At 39.6% G+C, this 20076-nt stretch overlaps 1 protein-coding gene across 1 annotated transcript in view; it reads right to left on the reverse strand.

The window, feature by feature from the left end:
• Window positions 1–20076, reverse strand: part of grin2da (glutamate receptor, ionotropic, N-methyl D-aspartate 2D, a) — a 143039-nt gene that overhangs the window by 78377 nt on the left and 44586 nt on the right. Inside the window, exons 2-4 of the mRNA XM_057828206.1 lie at window positions 12417–12919; window positions 6082–6219; window positions 3470–3736 (exon numbers count right to left, since the gene is read on the reverse strand). Of these exons, the coding sequence (XP_057684189.1) occupies window positions 3470–3736; window positions 6082–6219; window positions 12417–12812 (801 nt within the window). The 5' untranslated portion in view covers window positions 12813–12919. The remainder of the gene's footprint in view (window positions 1–3469; window positions 3737–6081; window positions 6220–12416; window positions 12920–20076) is intronic.

A 20076-nucleotide genomic window follows, 5' to 3' on the forward strand; every position in this document is an offset into this window, starting at 1 on the left:
CATTATTCATTTTTACTCATCCGTTTATCTTCTGCCTTTCATTTCATTCATTCATTGATCATTTTGTCCATATGTTAACCCCTTGATGCTTGAATTTACTTTGGACGAATATGCACAAAATATTGAAAGAATACGTTACGTACACAAAAATAGTGTTAATACAAAAAAAAAAAAAATATATATATATATATATATATATATATGGCAGAATATTTGAAAATTCTAATAAACAGAAATAAGAATATAGAATATCATTTAAACATATTTTTTATTGTGGGTTTTTTTTTTTTCCATAATAATATAATTCCTCCTTTAGTTGCTCCTTTTTATCTTTTTCAAAAATTTGTTTTTAACATTTAGGTACTATTTTTACTTTTGTCTTTGAACTAATTATTACTTTTTCGTTATTTTTTATTTATTATTTTATTATTTTTAATGATTCTCTTGACCTCCAAATAGATGTCTAGATGAACTTTACTTCTATTCTATTTACTTTAATTTACTTTTAACAAATATGCATAAAATATTGGAAAAATATGAAAGCAGATAAAAATATTAATCAAAAAGACAAATATGGCAAAATATTTGACAATTCTCAAATTAAAAATTGTGAGGAATAAAAATATAGAAAATTTAGTAATAATTCTTCCTAGTTATCTCATTTTTATATTTTTCAAAAATTAGATTTTTATTCTTATTTTTAGTGATTATTTTTCCTTCAATTTTTTTTTTTACTTATTACGTTTTTATTATTTTTAATTTTTCAGCATTTTTAATAATTCTCTAGACCTCTAGAAAGATACTAAATATGGCAGAATATTTGGATATTCTAAAATTAAAAACAAAAACAAAAAACGAGAATAAAAACATCTTTATAAAAAAAAAATTTAATTTCTAAAATAAGAAATTCCTAATTTATTTAATTCCTCTTTTTGATGTCATTGTTATATTTACAATTATTTTCAATTTTTTATTTTTGCTTTTTTTTTTTCAATGTATTATTACTTCTTTGATTTTTTTTTCTTGGTACGATTCTCTCGACGTCAAAAATATGAAAACATAAAAATAACACAAAACCGAGAAATATGAGTATTGCTTTATTTGAACTCTGTCATAAGCCTATCATATTTATGACATCACACCGTCATGAACATTAATGAATGGTTATGACAGATGTCAGTAAGTGTCCTTACCCTAAAACAGTTCCTAAACTCTAATTGCAACCAAAAGACATTTGAAAAACTCTCAATATTGAATCAAATATAACATCATTTACTAAATGACACTTAATGAGATCTGTCACAAGCCCTCATTTATATTCATGACAGTTGTCATGTCATCAGTCTTATAGTAACCGACAGTCTTATAGTAACCGAAATTTGTTAAAAAATTCCTTTTTAATTTTAGAAACGTAAAATCTTTAATCGTTCATTCGCTGCCAGACTTCAAATGGATTGGACGTCTCACCCCGTCGATTAGCTGTATGCGTGCATTCAGCTAATATTTAATATGACACCAAAGGGGCCCGATTCCAAAAACGGGGAGACAAATTTCTTGTGCTTTTTTAACCCCCTTTTCCATAAAGAGCCCAAAGCACCTCAAAGGAGAAGATGTCAGCATCCCCACGGCCCCACTGTCCATGCTAATGAGACATGGGAAAGCGGACAGCGTTTCCCGCGGAGGAGCGCTGACACACTCTTTGCTTTCCCATCAAAGGCCAGAACCTCAGCGGGAGGGAATCTGTCCGCCTTTTCGCGAGAATGACATAAACGCGGCGGAAAAAGGAGCATGACGTTTTCCTTGGGGACGGTTGGTAACAGGACGCAAAAAAATGAGATGCGCAAATAGAGCTAGCGAAATTCGACGAGAACCAAGATCCACGTGTCGGGATTTTGTGGGATATACTCTGTGGGGTTCATTTGCTTTGAATTCCTTAGAAGGGTTTCATCAAAGTTTTAGCGCGGCTGACTTTGAATGCAGGCAGTGCGACTGCTTTAACCCATTCGGGGACAAGGGGGTCATCTTTTCAACAGCTAGCATTAGCTTAACGCCTTGATGCCTGAATTTACTTTTTAAAAGTATACATAAAGCATTACAAGGAATACATAAGCACATAAGAGTAGTATTCATTTAAGAAGGAAAAAAAAAAAAAACACTAAATATAGAAAATTAAATTGAAAAGGCAGCTAAAAATCTGGAAATTCTAACAAAAACAAGCATAAAACTGTTTAAAATATATATAATAACAATTTTAAACTATTTAAAAATAGCATTTTATGTTTTAAAAACTCTTAAAAAGTATTCATTTGATATTATTTTGGTTATTTACCTATTTTCCAAATAGTTTTCTTTGTTATTAATTTGAAAACTTCTATATAATAGAAAAAGGCATAAAAATGTTTTTGAAAAATATTAAACTATTGAAAAATACATTTTTGTACATACAAAAAAAGGTACTGATTTACTATTATTATTTTTGTGATTTATTGATTTATTCATTTGAAAAACTAAAATACTAAAATAAAAACAAGCAGGATTAAATATGTATATATATAGAAAATTTTAAACTATTTAAAAAATAATTTGGGGGGGGGGAGTTAATTTGTCATCTTTTGTTATTTCCCAATTTTCAAAAAAGTTCATTTTTTAATGGTATGAATTGGGGGAAAAAAAACGTGAAAATGTTTTTTTTTTTTTTTTTTTTTTTAAATAAAAATATTAAACAATACCATTTTTTGTATTAAAAAAGGCATTAATTTATTATCATTTTACAAAACGTTTTCTTGAATGTTATGAATAAAAAAGCATATTTAAAAAAAAGATATAGAAAATATAAAACTAATATTTTTGGGGGAAAAAAAAGGTATTAATCTATTTTTTTTTCTTTAATGTTAGTGTCTTTAGTGAACTGAAAACGTCTAAAATCCTAAAAGCAGGCATAAAAATGTTTTTTATAAAATAAAAATACAGAAAATTTAAAACTATTTATATATGCCATTTTTTGTAAAAGAAAAACATTTTTTCCTATTTTCAAAAAAGTTCTATATTGTTATGAATTGAAAACCAATTGCAAATATGTTCGTTTTTTTTTTTTCAGTTGCATTCTTTTCTTCCATTTTGTTTTTTATTCAATACAAAATTTATGTACTTATTGTAATTGCGAGTACTGTATCTAACATATATAGTGTCCGTTCAGCCTTTAGCTGAAACAGCAGTTCTTTTTTCCGCAGTTAGAGAAAAAAAATCAATTTAATTTGCACTTCCTTCGCCGGCGGTGATCAATGAATCTTTATTTTATTAAAGCCTCATCATTCTCTTGGTAATAAGTTGTTTAATTGGCTTCCAGCGGAGATGACCCACTGGGGCGCTCACATCGGGAAAAAAATTTCACCGAGTACGACAAAGTCGCTTTTTCACTATATGAAGTCTTGATTGCTTTCAACCGAGTTTGCCGCAAATTAAATCTCACCTGCGCCTCGTTGTCCTTGAGCACACGTTTGGTGCGAGCGCCGCCGGGGTCGTCGGTGACGTTGAGGACCACCACGCTTTTCCTCTCCCAGCCGATGAAGGAGCCGTCGGTCATGCCCTCCACCATGTCCAGGAAATCCTGGTAGCCGTGGTGGCGCGTGGTCACCACCGAGAAGGACGTCCAGTCGTACTCCTCCAGCACCTCGAAGATGACCTCCAGCTGCAGCGCCGTGGAGCACGTGAACTGCAGGTAGATGGAGCCGCTCTCCTGCCAACGCCGCGTTACGACGTCACTCTCCCTTCTTTGCTTTCAATGACATTTTAACTCATTGGCTGCTATTGACAGCGATTGACGTCCAATCTGTTTGAACTCGCAGGGCGGCTCTTTCAGTTTGAACGGATTGGACATCTATAGCTGTCCGATTTTGATGGCCGATTGAACAAATGATTTTGTAACGATGTATAAATGTATGCATGTATCAGTGTTGTGTTCATCAATGACAACGAAAATGAAAATATTTAATCAACGAACACTTTTTCATGACGATGACGAGACGATAACGAGCTAAAAACTAGGCAAATGCCAGTTTTCGTCTGACGAAACGAGAACGAGACGAAAATACACAATAATTTCCGTCACATGTTCACTATGAGTGAAAAATGTTGTATAGTTAGCCTGCCTCGTACCAGTGTCTGGTTGTGCCACTCATGTGATGTACTGCACCCTCCTAACTCATCAGTGTCCTCAGACTAGGCTTGAACACACGGTAAGATTTGTTTTCTTATCTTAACCAGAGAGAATATGCAATGTTGCTTTAGCCTTTAAATGTTTGTGCTAAGTGTTCATCACCTACTAAATGTAACTTGTAGCATTAGCATGGCAGTTGTGTTGGCGTTAGAGTTAGGCTAATGCTAGTGGCGAGCGTCCTCTTAAACTGACAACTCTTTTTTTTCCAGGTGGGTATAATTAATTGAAAATAATGTATTGTTTTCATACTTAGTCCGTACTATCACCAAGTTCGCGTTGTCCTTGTAGATGCTACAACATGTGCTCGTCTGTCACTGTTTATTCCAAATAGTTGGAAACCTTTTTATTTATTTATTTTTTTTTTGTAGTAAAACTATCGAATTTTACAGATGTAAATATTTTTAGTGAATGTCAACTAAAACTAGACGAAGACACACACATTTTGAGATGACTAAAATATGACTAGAACTAATAAATATTATCGTCCCAAAAACAAAAATGACCTGCCAAAAACACACTGGCATGTATAAATCATAATATTTTCTGTTCTATAACTCAGTGCTTCACATTTTAGCTAGAAATTGATAAAGGGCTAGAGAAATAAATACTTAGCATATAATTCAAATTTTTACTTTGTTTTTTTAATTACAAAAAAATATAAAAAATTAATTAAAAAATTAAAGAGTACTGATTATTTAAAAAAAATAATTATGAAAACAAATAAAAAATACATCCCTAAAAATTAAAAAAAAAAAAAAATACAGTATACAATTTTTCTCTTTCTAATTTTAATTTAATAACAAAAATTACAAATACATAAATTCTTTTTTTAATGACATTAATTAATAGAAAAACTGCAAAAAATGAGAGTACTGTTTTTATTCAAATTATACTTTTAAATCAATACGCTAAAATCAACTCAAAAATAAAATGAATACCGGTAATCAATAACAAAACCATCAAAATCAGTCTTATACATTTTAATAAAAATAAAACTGATTTTTCTTTGTTTTTTGATTACAAAAAATAATTCAAATACATGAATAAAAACTAAAAAACACTTTATTTACTATAAAAACTGGCTCCAAATGAGAGTAACTCAACCATTTTTAGGTCGTCTCGAGATAATTCGATGACCATCATAATAGTTTATTTGATTAGTCATTATTCGCCATTTTCCTGGTACAGCCAATAATTTTTTGGATTGGTATTTAGCGTAAAAATTTGTAAATCTCTTAGGCTAGATTCCGACCGCGGTCTTAATGCACGAATCCGATTTTTTTCATGTTTTTCAGTGAGGCATTAACTTGACGGTCTCAACGGTACAAGTCGCGTAGAAGTGGACCATTTCAAATCTGATCTGGTTCCTATTCATATGTGGTTTAAATCCGATCTGGGCCACATTTTTCCAGAATGTGGCGGCGGTCTGAACTGTCAAGTCTCCCAAATCTGAAATCATGCAGGTATTACGTCACCAAAGAGCGAGTGGGACGGAGGACGGCAGCGATGGAGCTGTACATTAGCGTTACCGCCTAGCTTGAACTCAGCTTTTACGCAGGAGTTGACCACAGCCATAAAAAAATAATAAAATGAAGAGAAGGATAAGCCTGATAATTATCGGTTTTCTTTCTGTGCGCCAAATAAGCAATATTTTAGTATTGCTTACGTGATATGACAAAAAATTGGAATTCTGCATTAACACCTGCAGTATGAACCTAGCCTTATTCACTCAATGACGCTAATGACCTTCCATTGTGCTTTTCTTAAAGCGGCCCTCCCGCCTTCATTTCCTCCTTAATGTATTATTCACAAATTGATTGACATGGAAATGTTGGCGGCCAGGCTGCAGGAAATGAAGCGAGTACCTGCGGCTCCCGTCCCAGGCTGGCGCCCCCGCCCACCGCCACCACGGGAACGCCCGTCTGGGCCGAGATGAACTCCAGCATGGGGGCCAGCGGGGCCCGGTTGGGGGGCGGCGGCCGCTCTTCCTCAAACACCAAACCCTGCAAAATACACAAAAAATTTGCTCTTCTCAGTGTTGTTTTCGTCAACAATGTTCCGTCAGTGCACAAGAAAATCTACGCAGTGCACAAAACTCAACAGAAACGTATCGTAGCATCAATAGGACTACAGTCGCTTAACACTGCAGTGATGTGTCAGCATGACACTACTATTGGTGGAAAAAAGTGAGCGTGACGGTTTGCTGATTTACTGAAGCAACATTCCGCTGTCAATCTTTGCAAGCGCTGCAATATTAATGATCTAATTTTAGAACTGATATAATCTAGTTAATTAGACCGACTAAATTTAACCATTTTGCAATGTAACTCAATGAGCGAAAGGTGTCCAGAAAAATGCTTTCAAATAATGTTTTGAACAATATCTATTCTTGAATAAAAGACATTTCTGACCTTTCAAAGCTTTTTAAAGACTACCGTAATTTTCGCACTATAAGGCGCACCTGATTATAAGCCGCCACCCACCAAATGTGACATGAAAACAGCATTTGTTCGTAGATAAGCCGCACGGGACTAGAAGTCCTCACTGTAATAAGGGATATTCATACCATAAAAGACATTAACCGGTAACGCTTTATTTCACAGCGGCATCATACGACTTTCATAAGACTAAGTGATCCACCATGAAGCTTTTAGCCAATTGGCTGCTAAGCTTTATTGCTTCAAGAAGCTTCATTTGGCCATCACTATTCCCTTGGGAGAGACAGCCAACCTCTGCTGCCACCTGCTGTCAACACTGTTGTCCAAAATGCCTCCTAGCATGCAATGCAGCGTTACAGATGTAAATTACAATCAAAATTCATGTTCTGCGCTAATTATTTATTCAGTTACTGTTCCAGTCATTTCATTAATTGCTAGTTATGGTATTTGGTAACACTTTATTTGACATAAGACTGTCATTAGATAATCATAACTATGACATGACACTCATGAACATTAATGAATGCTTATAACAGAAGTCATTTAGTGTTATCCGGCAAATTATCTCACTTTTGAATGGATGTAAAAGATCCCAGCTTCACATGAATGGAGTTATTAACATAATTTGCCGAGTGACACATAATGACATTTGTCATAAGCATTCAGTAATGCCCATGATAGTGTCATATCATAACAGTGTCATATCATATGACCGTCTTATGAAGGTCTTATGACGCTACTGTCAAATAATGTGTTGCTAAATACCATAACAAGCAATTAATTAAACAACTAGAACAGTAACTGACTAAATAATTAGCACAGAACATTAATCTTTGATTGTTATATCTGTAGCGTTGCAATGCATGCTAGGGGGCATGTGTTGCCTACTAACCCAAATAAGACGCACTGGACTATAATGATTCAATATGTAGGGGGAAAAAAGTAGTAGTCTGAAGATTACGGTAAATATACTACTTTTTGTGGTGTTTTGTATTGTTTGTGAGCTTCAAGCGAAGCTTTCTTTGAAGAATTCATCCTTTTCTGTCAAACTACTGCTTGACAAGCACCAGACGGCGCTCGTATCTCGATTTCCTTTGCATTTTAGTCAAATTTCTATCACCAGACATTAGAATTAGCAATGTGCCGGTTACCGGTTTCAAAGTTTACCGTGGTATCAAAACGTCATGGTTTAAAAACAACAAAAATTTTCCATCACACCGTAGTACGGTATTAGCTATTTTTTATGTCCCAAAAATGTGTCCTCCTCCAGTTGTTGCTGGTTGCTATGTCCTATGTCCTACGTCTATCGGTAACTCTACACCTGAGCTTTTTCCCACTCATCAAAAAGGACAAAGTCGCTAGTATGTGAGTACTTCGGCTACCGAAAAGAAACAGACGGCCGCAGCTCAGAGGAGGAAGGACGGCAGGACCTCCAACATGATTTCACATTTACATGACCATCATCCGTCACTTTACACAAAATTCAAGGTAAGCAAACGCTGTCATGAACGTTTTCCACCAGCTACGAGAATTCTCTCCAGCGTGATTAGTGTGTCTAGCGATGGTAAGACAAATACTATAACGTAAGCTTGTTAATAAGGCAGACAACGCGGCTAGTTAGCATGCCAATACGGCTAGTTAGTTTCCTCTCTACCATTAGCCTACTTTTGTAAAGTCTTCCACCATCTTAAACATCTGTTCAAAATAGCAATTTTCATAATACAGCCTGTGTTTTTTTCTCTGGCGACTTTCTGTGTTGAGAGAGGTTGGGTGTGTGTGTTTTTATAATGCGTAAATAATGATACAAGTCATACACACGCACTCTCTCTTAATCTCGCACGCTATTACTATTCAACTAATTGATGTTAATAGTACTATTGGTATGTGTTAAACAATAGATGATCAAATTGATTTTATGTTAAAGTCCATTTCTATATTACCAAGGGTCCTTGTTCTAATGTTGAAATATTTCAGTTATTTTATTTGTTGTTATTTATTTATTTTAACATATATTCATGTTGATGTTCCAATTCGAAAATATGTTGTGAAGAAAAAAAAATCCTGTTCAATGGAGACTGGACACTGTGTTTAGTGAAGATGGGGTACCGCTGACCTCAACTAAATTCCACCGACACGCCTTCCTTTGAGGAAGCAGACCCTGGGGACTCCGAGGTGGGCTTTCCAACCTATGGGGTTGAAGTCGCTGAAGTGGTTGGAAAGCTCCTCGGTGGGAAGGCCCCGGGGGTCAATGAGATCCCCCCGGAGTTCCTAAAGGCTCTGGATGTTGTGGGGCCGTCGTGGCGGACTCATCTCTACAACAATGCATGGAAATCGAGGACAGTGTCTCTGGATTGGCATACCGGGGTGGTGGTGCCCCTTTTTAAGAAGGGGGACCTGAGGGTGTGTTCCAATTATAGAGGGGTCACACTTCTCAGCCTCCCCAGTAAAGTCTATTCAGGGGTGCTGGAGAGGAGGGTCCATCGGGAAGTCAAATCTCGAAATCAGGAGGAACAGTGTGGTTTTCGTCCCAGCTGTGGAACAGTGGACTAGTCATACACCCTTGGCAAGGCCCTTGAGGGTGCATTGGAGTTCGCCTAACCAGTCTACATGTGTTTTGTGGATCTAGAGAAGGCGTTCGACCATGTGCCTTGTTGAGTCCTGTGGGGGGTGCTCCGGGAGTACGGGGTACCGAGCCCCTTGGTAAGGGCTGTTCGGTCCCTGTACGAATGGTGTCAGAGCTTGGTCTGCATTGCTGACATTAAGTCCAATTCGTTCCCAGTGAGGGTTGGACTCCGCCAAGGCTGCCCTTTGTCACCGATTCTGTTCATAATTTTTATGGACATAATTTCTAGGCACAGCCGAAACGTTGAGGGGGTTTTGGTGACCTCAGCATTCCATCTCTGCTTTTTGCAGATGATGTGGTGCTGTTGGCTTCATCAAGCAGTGACCTCCAACTCTCACTGGAGTGGTCTGCAGCCGAGAGTGAAGCGGTCGGGATGAAGATCAGCACCTCCAAATCAGAGACCATGGTCCTCAGTTGGAAAAGGGGGGAGTGCCCTCTCAGAGCCGGATATGAGATCTTACCCCAAGTGGAGGAGTTCAAATATCTTGGGGTCTTGTTCACAAGTGAGGATAGCGGGAGATCGACAGGCGGATCGGTGCAGCATCTGCAGTAATGCGGACTCTGCACCGGTCCGGAGTGGTGAAGAAGGAGCTGAGCCGAAAAGCGAAGCACTCGATTTACCAGTCGATCTACGTTCCTACCCTTACTTATGGTCACGAGCTGTGGGTCGTGACCGAAAGAACAAGATCCCGGATACAAGCAGCCGAAATGAGTTTCCTCCACAGGGTGTCCGGGCTCTCCCTGAGAAGCTCGCTCATCCGGGAGGGACTCTGCGTCGAGCTGCTACTCCTCTGCGTTGAGAGGAGCCAACTGAGGTGGCTCAGGCATCTGGTTCGAATGCCTCCTGGATGCCTCCCTGGAGAGGTGTTTCAGGCATGTCCCACCGATTGTGATAAAGTTCATTATTTTCTGTAATGTACTGATACACATTAGACTTTCATACATTTTAGATTCATTACACACAACTGAAGTAGTCCAAGCCTTTTATTGTTTTAATATTGATGATTTTGGCAAAAAAGTCAGAAAATTCCCCATCTCAAAAAATTAGCATATTTCATCGGACCAATACAAAAAAGTGCTTTTCAATACAAAAAAAGTCAAGCTTCAATTAATTATATCAGCTATGCACTCAATACTTAGTCGGGAATCCTTTTGCAGAAATGACTGCTTCAGTGCGGCGTGGCATGGAGGCAATCAGCCTGTGGCACTGCTGAGGTGTTATGGAGGCCCAGGATGCTTCGATAGCGGCCTTAAGCAACATTCTCCATGGGGTTCAGGTCAGAGTTAGCAGGCCAATTGAACACAGTAATGCCATGGTAACTAAACCATTTACCAGTGGTTTTGGCTCTGTGAGCAGGTGCCAGGTTGTGCTGAAAAATGAAATCTTCATCTCCATAAAGCTTTTCAGCAGATGGAAGCATGAAGTGCTCCAAAATCTCCTGATAACAAGCTGCATTGACCCTGCCCTTCATAAAACACAGTAGACCAACACCAGCAACTAACATGGCACCCCAGACCATCACTGACTGTGGGTACATGACACTGGACAACTCGCATTTTGGCATTTTCTTCTCCCCAGTCTTCCTCCAAACTCTGGCACCTTGATTTCCGAATGACATGCAAAATTTGCTTTCATCTGAAAAAAGTACTTTGGACCACTGAGCAACAGTCCAGTGCTGCTTCTCTGTAGCCCAGGTCAGGCGCTTCTGCCGCTGTTTCAGGTTCCAAAGTGGCTTGACCTGGGGAACACGGCACCTGAAGCCCATTTCCAGCACACGCCTGTGCACGGTGGTTCCCCAAGGTCTGGAATCGGCCCTTCTCCACAATCTTTCTCAGGGTGCGGTCACCTCTTCTGGTTGTGCAGCGTTTCCTGCCACACTTTTTCCTTCCCACTGAGCTGCCTTGATACAGCACTCTGGAAACAGCCTATTCGATCAGAAATGTCTTTCTGTGTCTTAGCCTCTTGCTTGAGGGTGTCAATGATGGCCTTCTGGACAGCAGTCAGGTCAGCAGTCTTGCCCATAATTGCGGTTTTGAGTAATGAACGAGGCTGGGAGTTATTAAAAGCCTCAGGAATCTTTCGGAGGGGGTTTTAGTTAATTCATTGATTCAGATGATGAGGTTAGTAGCTTCTTTAGAGTACCTTTTCATGATATGCTAATTTTTTGAGATTGTGATTTTTGGTTTTTCTCGACTTTTTTGCCAAAATCATCAATATTCAAACAATAAAAGGCTTGAACTGCTTCAATTGTGTGTAATGAATCTGAAATATATGAAAGTGCAATGTTTATCAGTACATTACAGAAAATGATGAACTATCACACTATGCTAATTTTTTGAGAAGGACTAGTATGTCTTTCAGCTGGCCTGGGAACGCCTTGGGATCCCGCCGGAGCAGCTGGTTGAAGTGGCTGGGGAGAAGGGAAGTCTGGGCTTCCCTGTTAAAGCTGCTGCCCTCGTGACCCGACCCCGGAGCAAGCAGATGATGGATGGATGTTCAATGGAAAAACGTTTTTTTCTAACTCATACATCTCAAAATAACATTTTAGAGCTATAATTGCAATACCACGATACCATGAAACCACGGGATTTTTCCTTAAGGTTATCATACCGTCAACGTCTCATACCGGCACATGCCTAGCGCTGAATGAGTTAATGTCATGAAATGGTGTTTTTATTTCAGAATAATACATTTCAAATTGAGTTGGAAAAAAAATAGTCTCTTTATGGGGTTTTACGTTGTTTGTTAGAATTAAGCTGAGTTGAGTTTTTTGAAGAATGGGTTTCTTTTTGTCTAGCAAGCACCATACACTGCTCATGTCATATTTTTGCACACTAGCCAAAGCAATACATCCAGAAAAACTGGCATTTGGCTCGCCGTTCAATGTTCCCCGATGTAAGAGTTGAAAGGAGGAGAAAAGAAGTTGTGTGCAGTTTGTGACCTGGCGCGCGCTTTCCAGCTGCGCAAATTGATGCTAAGCGACGCTGACAGCTCGGCGCTCGCTGGAGAGCACTTGATATGCAAATGAGCGGCCGAGGCGACATGCAAATGAGTTGTGATTTAATAACAAACGCGGCGTGAAAGGCTTTGTGGTGAGCGGAGCGCTTTCCCGCCACGCGCGGTTGGTCGGGTGGGTACCTGCAACGGGGTGGTGGCAAGCAGCTCGCACAGCTGCAGCAGGAGGCTCCCCGGGCTGCTCTCGTTGACCGCCAAGTAAATCACGTTGGCCGGCCCGGACGGCGTCATCACCGCCTCCCCGACCAGCGCCGCTAGCGAAGACGCCGCCGCCACCGCCGCCAGGGAGGCCGTGTCGGTCACCGCCCTTTCGGCGGGGCCCGGCTCTCCGCCCCCCGCCGTTGTCGTCTCCGGGAGCAGGGAGGAGCCAGAGTGGACCACGGCGATGTTGACGCCACCCGAGTCCCTCTCTCTCTCCCGGGGCCGCAGCAGCAAGGGGGGCGAGGGCCGCGCCGGCCCCGCGCAGGCCAGGAACGCCAACAGCAGCGACAGGCGAGAGGCCGGCCGTGGCGCCGCCATGGGGGACGGGCGGGGCCGGAGGGCCGTTCGGCTTTGGCGGGGGAGGCCTGGCGCCGCTTCACGGGTGGGGATGCTCGCCGCCTTTCACCTGCTGAGGCCGCCGGACCCTGAGAAGACGCAAGACACACTTACTGTTAGACGAAAACGCTCCAAGCTTCAGTGCCAGCTTTCTTGCCTGGCGAACAATCCATTTTAACAGACCGATCATGAAAGTAGACTATCATCTCGGAAACAATTTAAAACTAAAAACTGTTTTGCTAAGTACTATCTTCCAAAGTTGAAAATTGGCTAGCATCTCAAAGGCGGCCATGTTGGTAGGCGCAAAGTTCCCATCAAAAACAATGAATGGACATTAAAATTAAGTCACTCTCTTATTTTGCAACCAATTTTAAAAGTGTATTTGGCGCCTAGTGTTGTAGCGACACCATATTTGGGATACTGATACCGATTTCAACACCCAACTGAATGAGTCAATCCCCTACCGATAACAATATACTAAGTAATTGCTATCATGACTTGTTCAGACACTACTTAACTCGTTGGCTGCCATTGACGGCGCTAGCTAGACTTCTAGAGCCGTCAGTGAGATAAAAATCAGCATTTGTTGCTCATTTTCAGTGCTTGATTGACTGGAAGGGGCGAATGAACTCTTTTTTTTGTTCAAATGGATTGGACGAAGAGCCGGGCAGAATACCGAAAATTTACCGTTACCGAAATTCTTCACGATGACTTGACGTAATTTTGACCATGTCGGTAAATTCAGTAATTTAATAAGACAAGAAAATATAGTGTTTTCATCACGCTACGACTGTGTGTTGTTCGGCTATGTTCATTCCCCTTTAAGAAAGCAGTCAGTGTGCTTAAGTATGAAGTCACTTGATTATCAGGAACTCAAACAAACAGAAGCCCGGTAGGCTAACGCTAGCTGCTATCGCTACAAGCAAACGTGATGCAGTCGGGCTTAAGGGAGCTTTGCCAAACTTTCACCCGACATTAAATAGACTCTTGGCGGCCTCCAAATAGGCTTTCACACGCTTTCCTCCCTGGTTCTCACGATTTCAGGAGAGGGTGCTTTCTACTGGTAACCAGGCCACAGGCTAACGCTAGCGGCTAACGCTATAAAATGAACGTGATGGTGTCGGATAGCGGCTCTAACCTTGTCAAAACGGCGGAACTAAATGAGTGTATTGGGCACGGACTGTATCTAGCAATTAGTATGTTGCGTTATTCTGTATCTCTGTGTGTGTCTGATTTCTTTGATATCTTTTAAGAGTGTAAAGCATTCAATATAAATTATGATGTAACAGTGAAGTCTATATGACCGTTTAATGGCCACCGCTATTTTTCTGTATGTGCTTGCTTCAGTCCGTGTCATTACTGCCATGATAAAATCTTAAATGTTTCATTGGCAAAAGAGCATTATAGCTTTAAAGTGTGTGTGCGTCAGTGTGGGGGGTGCATGTGTGCGTGCATGAATTAGAAAATGCTCTGGGGAAAAAATCCTTGAAGTAAACACTTGTGTTGAGTAATTATGTCACAGCAGCCAATTACAATAAGCTGTCTGTTTGAAGTGTTTTGTTTAAACTGTAAGTCATTTGTGTTACAATGACATGTTTGCACAGTCGTAGTACTGATTTTTATAATGTTGTACACATTGTTCAAGTCATACAAGCTGTTACAAATGTTCATACTTGAATTCTTATGATTTACAAGAAATTTTTATATACTCAATGTTTTGATTGCATGTACAATTTTTTAAATATGTTAAATTGAAATCTGGTATATAAATCAACGAGAAACAGTTCATTTGTATTTCACGCATTTAGATTTTCAAGTTATATAATTTTATACAGTGGGGCAAATAAGTATTTAGTCCAACACCAATTGTGCAAGTTCTCCTACTTGAAAAGATTAGAGAGGCCTGTAATTGTCAACATGGGTAAACATCAACCACGAGAGACAGAATGTGGAAAAAAAAAAAAAAAACAGAGGATCACATTGTTAGATTTTTAAAGAATTTATTTCCAAATTAGAGTGGGAAATAAGTATTTGGTCACCTACAAACAAGCAAGATTTCTGGCTGTCAAAGAGGTCTAACTTCTTCTAACGAGGTCTAACAAAGCTCCACTCGTTACCTGTATTAATGGCACCTGTTTTGACTCATTATCAGTATATAAGGCACCTATCCACAACCTCAGTCAGTCACACTCCAAACGCCACTACGGCCAAGACCAAGGAGCTGTTGAAGAACACCAAAGACAAAATTGTAGACCTGCACCAGGCTGGGAAGACTGAATCTGCAATAGGTAAAACGCTTGGTGTAAAGAAATCAACTGTGGGAGCGATTATTAGAAAATGGAAAACATACAAGACCACTGATAATCTCCCTCGATCTGGGGCTCCATGCAAGATCTCACCCCGTGGTGTCAAAATTATAACGAGAACGGTGAGCAAAAATCCTAGAACCACACGGGGGGTCCTAGTGAATGACCTACAGAGAACTGGGACCACAGTAACAAAGGCTACTATCAGTAACACAATGCGCTGCCAGGGACTCAAATCCTGCACTACCAGACGTGTCCCTCTGCTGAAGAAAGTACATGTCCAGGCCTGTCTGCGCTTCGCTAAAGAGCATTTGGATGATCCAGAAGAGGACTGGGAGAATGTGTTATGTCCAGATCAAACCAAAGTAGAACTTCTTGGTAGAAACACAGGTTCTCGTGTTTGGAGGAGAAAGAATACTGAATTGCATCCGAAGTACATCATACCCACTGTGAAGCATGGGGGTGGAAATATCATGCTTTGGGGCTGTTTTTCTGCAAAGGGACCAGGACGGCTGATCTGTGTAAAGGAAAGATTGAATAGGGCCATGTATATAGAGATTTTAAGTGAAAATCCCTTTCCGTCAGCAAGGGCATTGAAGATGAGACGTGGCTGGGTCTTTCAGCATGACAATGATCCCAAACAGACAGCCAGGGAAACAAAGGAGTGGCTTTGTAAGAAGCATTTCAAGGTGCTGGAGGGGCCTAGTCAGTCTCCAGATCTCAACCCCATAGAAAATCTGTGGAGGGAGTTGAAAGTCCATGTTGCCCAATGACAACCCCAAAACATCACTGCTCTAGAGGAGATCTGCATGGAGGAATGGGCCAAAATACCAGCAACAGTGCGTGAAAAGCTTGTGAAGAGTTACAGAAAACATTTGGCCTCCGTTACTACCAACAAAGGGTACATAACATAGTATTGAGATGAACTTTTGGTATTGACCAAATACTTATTTTCCACCATGATTTGCTAATAAATTCTTTAAAAATCAAACAATGTGATTTCCCGTTTTTTTTCCACATTCTGTCTCTCATGGTTGAGGTTTACCCATGTTGACAATTACAGGCCTCCTTAATATTTTCAAGTGGGAGAACTTGCACAATTAGTGGTTGACTAAATACTTATTTGCCCCACAGTATACCGTCATTTATAGTTATCGGGGTAAATCTGCTCAATTTACCGCGATACATACTTTAGGCCATATCGCCCAGCCCTAACTGGACGTCTAGGACAGTCAATACAAAAAAAAAAATTAGACTACATTAGATTCCTGGCAAGAGTAAAACAAAATCATATTTACCTAATGAAAACACATTAATGTCACAAAAAAAAAAAAAAAAAAAAAAGTAACGGTTTCGACTTTCGATTCGAGATGTCCTGATCGATCGGATCCGATCATGTCATTTTCAAAGTATCGAAATCGGCAAAAAGATATCGGCCATGCCTTTTTTTTATATATATACTGTATATTTTTTAATTAAATCGTTTTCTAATTGTAATAATACACCAGATGGCAATATTTAGTCACAATATACATAGTCACAAGTCTTTCTATCCGTGGATCCCTCTCACAGAAAGAATGTTAATAATGTAAATGCCATCTTGAGGATTTATTGTCATAATAAACAAATACAGTACTTATGTACTGTATATTGAATGTATATATTCGTCCGACTTTTATTCATTTTTTTCTTAATGCATCGCCAAAATGTATATGATCGGGAAAAATTATCGGGAATGATTGGAATTGAATCGGGAGCAAAAAAAAGCAATCGGATCGGGAAATATCGGGATCGGCAGATACTCAAACTAAAACGACCGGATCGGGAGCAAAAAAACATGATCGGAACAACCCTAGTTTCGATACTTTGCATTCAAATATCGTATCCAGATACAACATTTCAGAATTGATACTTTGGTACATTTGACAACCCTAAAAGACGTCCAATCTATTTGAAGTGGGAGGGTGGCAACAAATAAACGTACATTTTGTGTGTTGTTTCGACAGTATCGGCATCGACCGATAACACAGCTAGGGAGTGGAACTGGTATCAGGAGCCAAAAAAAAGCAATATCAATGTAACACTAGACATAACTCAAATCTGCAGAATCAGACTGAAACGGGACCGACGTGAAGGTTTGACAGGTCAGATTTTATCGATCTCAAGCTCGACGCAGCTTCAGTCAATACAGTGCGAGCGCTGAAATCCCAACTCGCGTCTTTTTGAAGGTTTCAGCAAAACAGCTGCGTGTAGTATCGCCTCAATCTGAACTCAGGTCGTCAATCTCTACCTGGTCTCTGGAGCAAAACAGGCCGAGTCATAAATCCGGTCTGTCCCAACCTAACCTAAGATTTACTAGCCCCCAATGAGTGGATCCAGATGTATTTTTACAGTAGATATAACCATAGAATTGGTACAAGAGATTTCAAATGGTGATCTTTACGGGGGAAAAACGGATGTTACTTTTTATGCAGTGGAAGAAAGTTATTTGATTGATTGACACTATGTCATCAATGAAGTATTTCTTTACTATAATAACTCTTTGGCTGCCATTGACAGTAATAGACGTTCATTCCATTTGGAGTGGGGGGGTTGGCAGTGATTGAATCTATTCAAAATTCAAATGTGAACTAATTTCATAACATGCCAAATAGGGGCATAATTAAAGTAATTAAACCTTGTCCAACAAATGAAGCATAAAAAAATAATTTTTATGTTGTATATTTGACAAAATAATCGCGTTTCCAAAGTTCGAGCCTGAAAGGGGACGAACCCGGAAGTGATACGTCACACCGAGAACAGCGATGGCAGCGCTCCATACGGCCACCATACAAAGCCCTTCAAACAGCGATATAAGCGATAGATCGAGCGCAAGGGAGGAGATCAAGTTTTTGAAGAGTTGGAGGAAGAAGAGGTTGGAATTTCATGTTGGACCTAGCTTGTATTAGCCAGACGCTAATCAGGATGCAAACAATGTGCCTAGACTACCTGACATGGAATGGAGACAAGACCCATCGAGATTACAAGATTGGTAAAATATAGGCTGTTATTATTTTCATGATTTGAGAGTGCAGGCATTTGCACATCATTTTATATTTTTGTCTATCTAATGACATTGTGTAAAAAAATAATAATCAGACTTTATGTTCATTTTGGCAGATCCGACAGCTCTCGTGCATATAACATAATATATAAAAACATTGGGGGGAAAAGAAGGAGATGAGTCGTTGATGGCTTTCTCCACTTTATTGTGCCAACAATAAGAAGACAAAATAATTGCGGACTGCCGCCACATTCGACCACTAAGTTTTGCTTCTCGCTGATCTTCCCCTTGCCTCCTACTACTCACAGCTCTCCAGTCCCATCGTCTCTGAAACGGATCGTGCATAGTGTCTTGTTATGAGCTTTTTGTTGACAAAGGTATCTAACACACGACGTGCTGACTTCCTTTCTTTATTAACACATGGAGCTAACAGTACGAACACAGCTTGGGGCTCTCGGCAGGAAGTGGCGTCTAATGGCGTGAGGAAATGTAGTTTTTTCACACATGCGAACAGTGTACAAAGCACCACTTCAGTGTTGTCCCGAGACTACATTTCCCATGATTCACTGCGTGACCTGCGCGCTCGCTGATTCGCTGCGAGACATTAAAACCAACACGCTTGTTCGTCAGCTGTCACCTGTCAACTGCTCTCGTAAAACACAAACTAGAAGGCTATCAAGCGATCACTGTGAAAAACGCCAAACCGTACAAATGCAATGCAATGCTTGAAGCATTAGGTGGAAATACATAATACAAATACGAATAAATGTGCACAAACTCACCGGCAGTGTGTGTATCTTACGGCAACGTGACCGAGAATTACCGCGACGCCGACCCGCTTATATGCACATCCACACCCCTTTCAGTGGCGCCTCCAGAAATTTTTCATAGGGGTGGCCAGATGGGGCCACTTAAAATCTTGGGGTGGCCAAAAATAAAAGCCACAATTTCAGGTTTTCATTATATTATTGCAGTAAAAACATCAGGGGAAAACTATCACAAAGACTTAAGGACACGGCTACTGATATACTTTGGTCTATTGTGTAATATTTGATGTTACTAATGATTTAATGTGCATAGTCCGTAATTGTCCAGTCAACATTTTGAGTTCCATAACAATTCTCTTTTATTGTGTTATGTATATATTAGGCATAAGGTGTACATTTAACTAGGGCTGTCAAACGATTAAAATTTTTAATCGCGTTAATCACAGCTTAAAAATTAATCGTAATTATTCGCAATTCAAACTATCTCTAAAATGTGCCATATTTTTCTGTAAATTATTGTTGGAATGGAAAGATATGACAAGACAGATATATACATTCAACATACTGTACATAAGTACTGTAGATGTTCATTGTAACAATAAATCCACAAGATGGCATCAACATTAACATTCTTTCTGTGAAAGGGATCCACAGATAGAGCGACTTGTAATTCTTAAAGGATAAATGTGAGTTTGTATATTGTGAATAATTATTGCCATTTAGTGTATTTGTTGAGCTTTCAGTAAATGATACTGTAGTGACTTAACTGTTCTGCCCAAATGCATGATGGGAAGTGGTGCAACCATGACTGTGTGTGGTGGCTGCAAATGCTATATCTTCTATGCGTTGGGTACACTACAGGGTGTTAAGAAAAAGTATAACTCCTGTCATTCTTCCACACGTCGCTTCCCACAATATTTATAGTTGCTGCGGGAGAGATGACAAAGGTTTTGCCAATTAAAAGCACGGCCCTAATGAATGCTTGTATCAACTCCACTCACTTGACACTGCCTCTTATCTCGTAAGTAAAACGGCGCCATTGCAGGCTGTTTGCGGCAATGCGTGAATGCGTCGTACCGCGAATGTGTTAATTGCGATATAATTTTTAAAAATTAATTACTGCCCGTCAA

Source organism: Corythoichthys intestinalis, chromosome 22, assembly GCF_030265065.1.
Source record: "Corythoichthys intestinalis isolate RoL2023-P3 chromosome 22, ASM3026506v1, whole genome shotgun sequence".
NCBI classification, from domain to species: Eukaryota; Metazoa; Chordata; class Actinopteri; order Syngnathiformes; family Syngnathidae; genus Corythoichthys; species Corythoichthys intestinalis.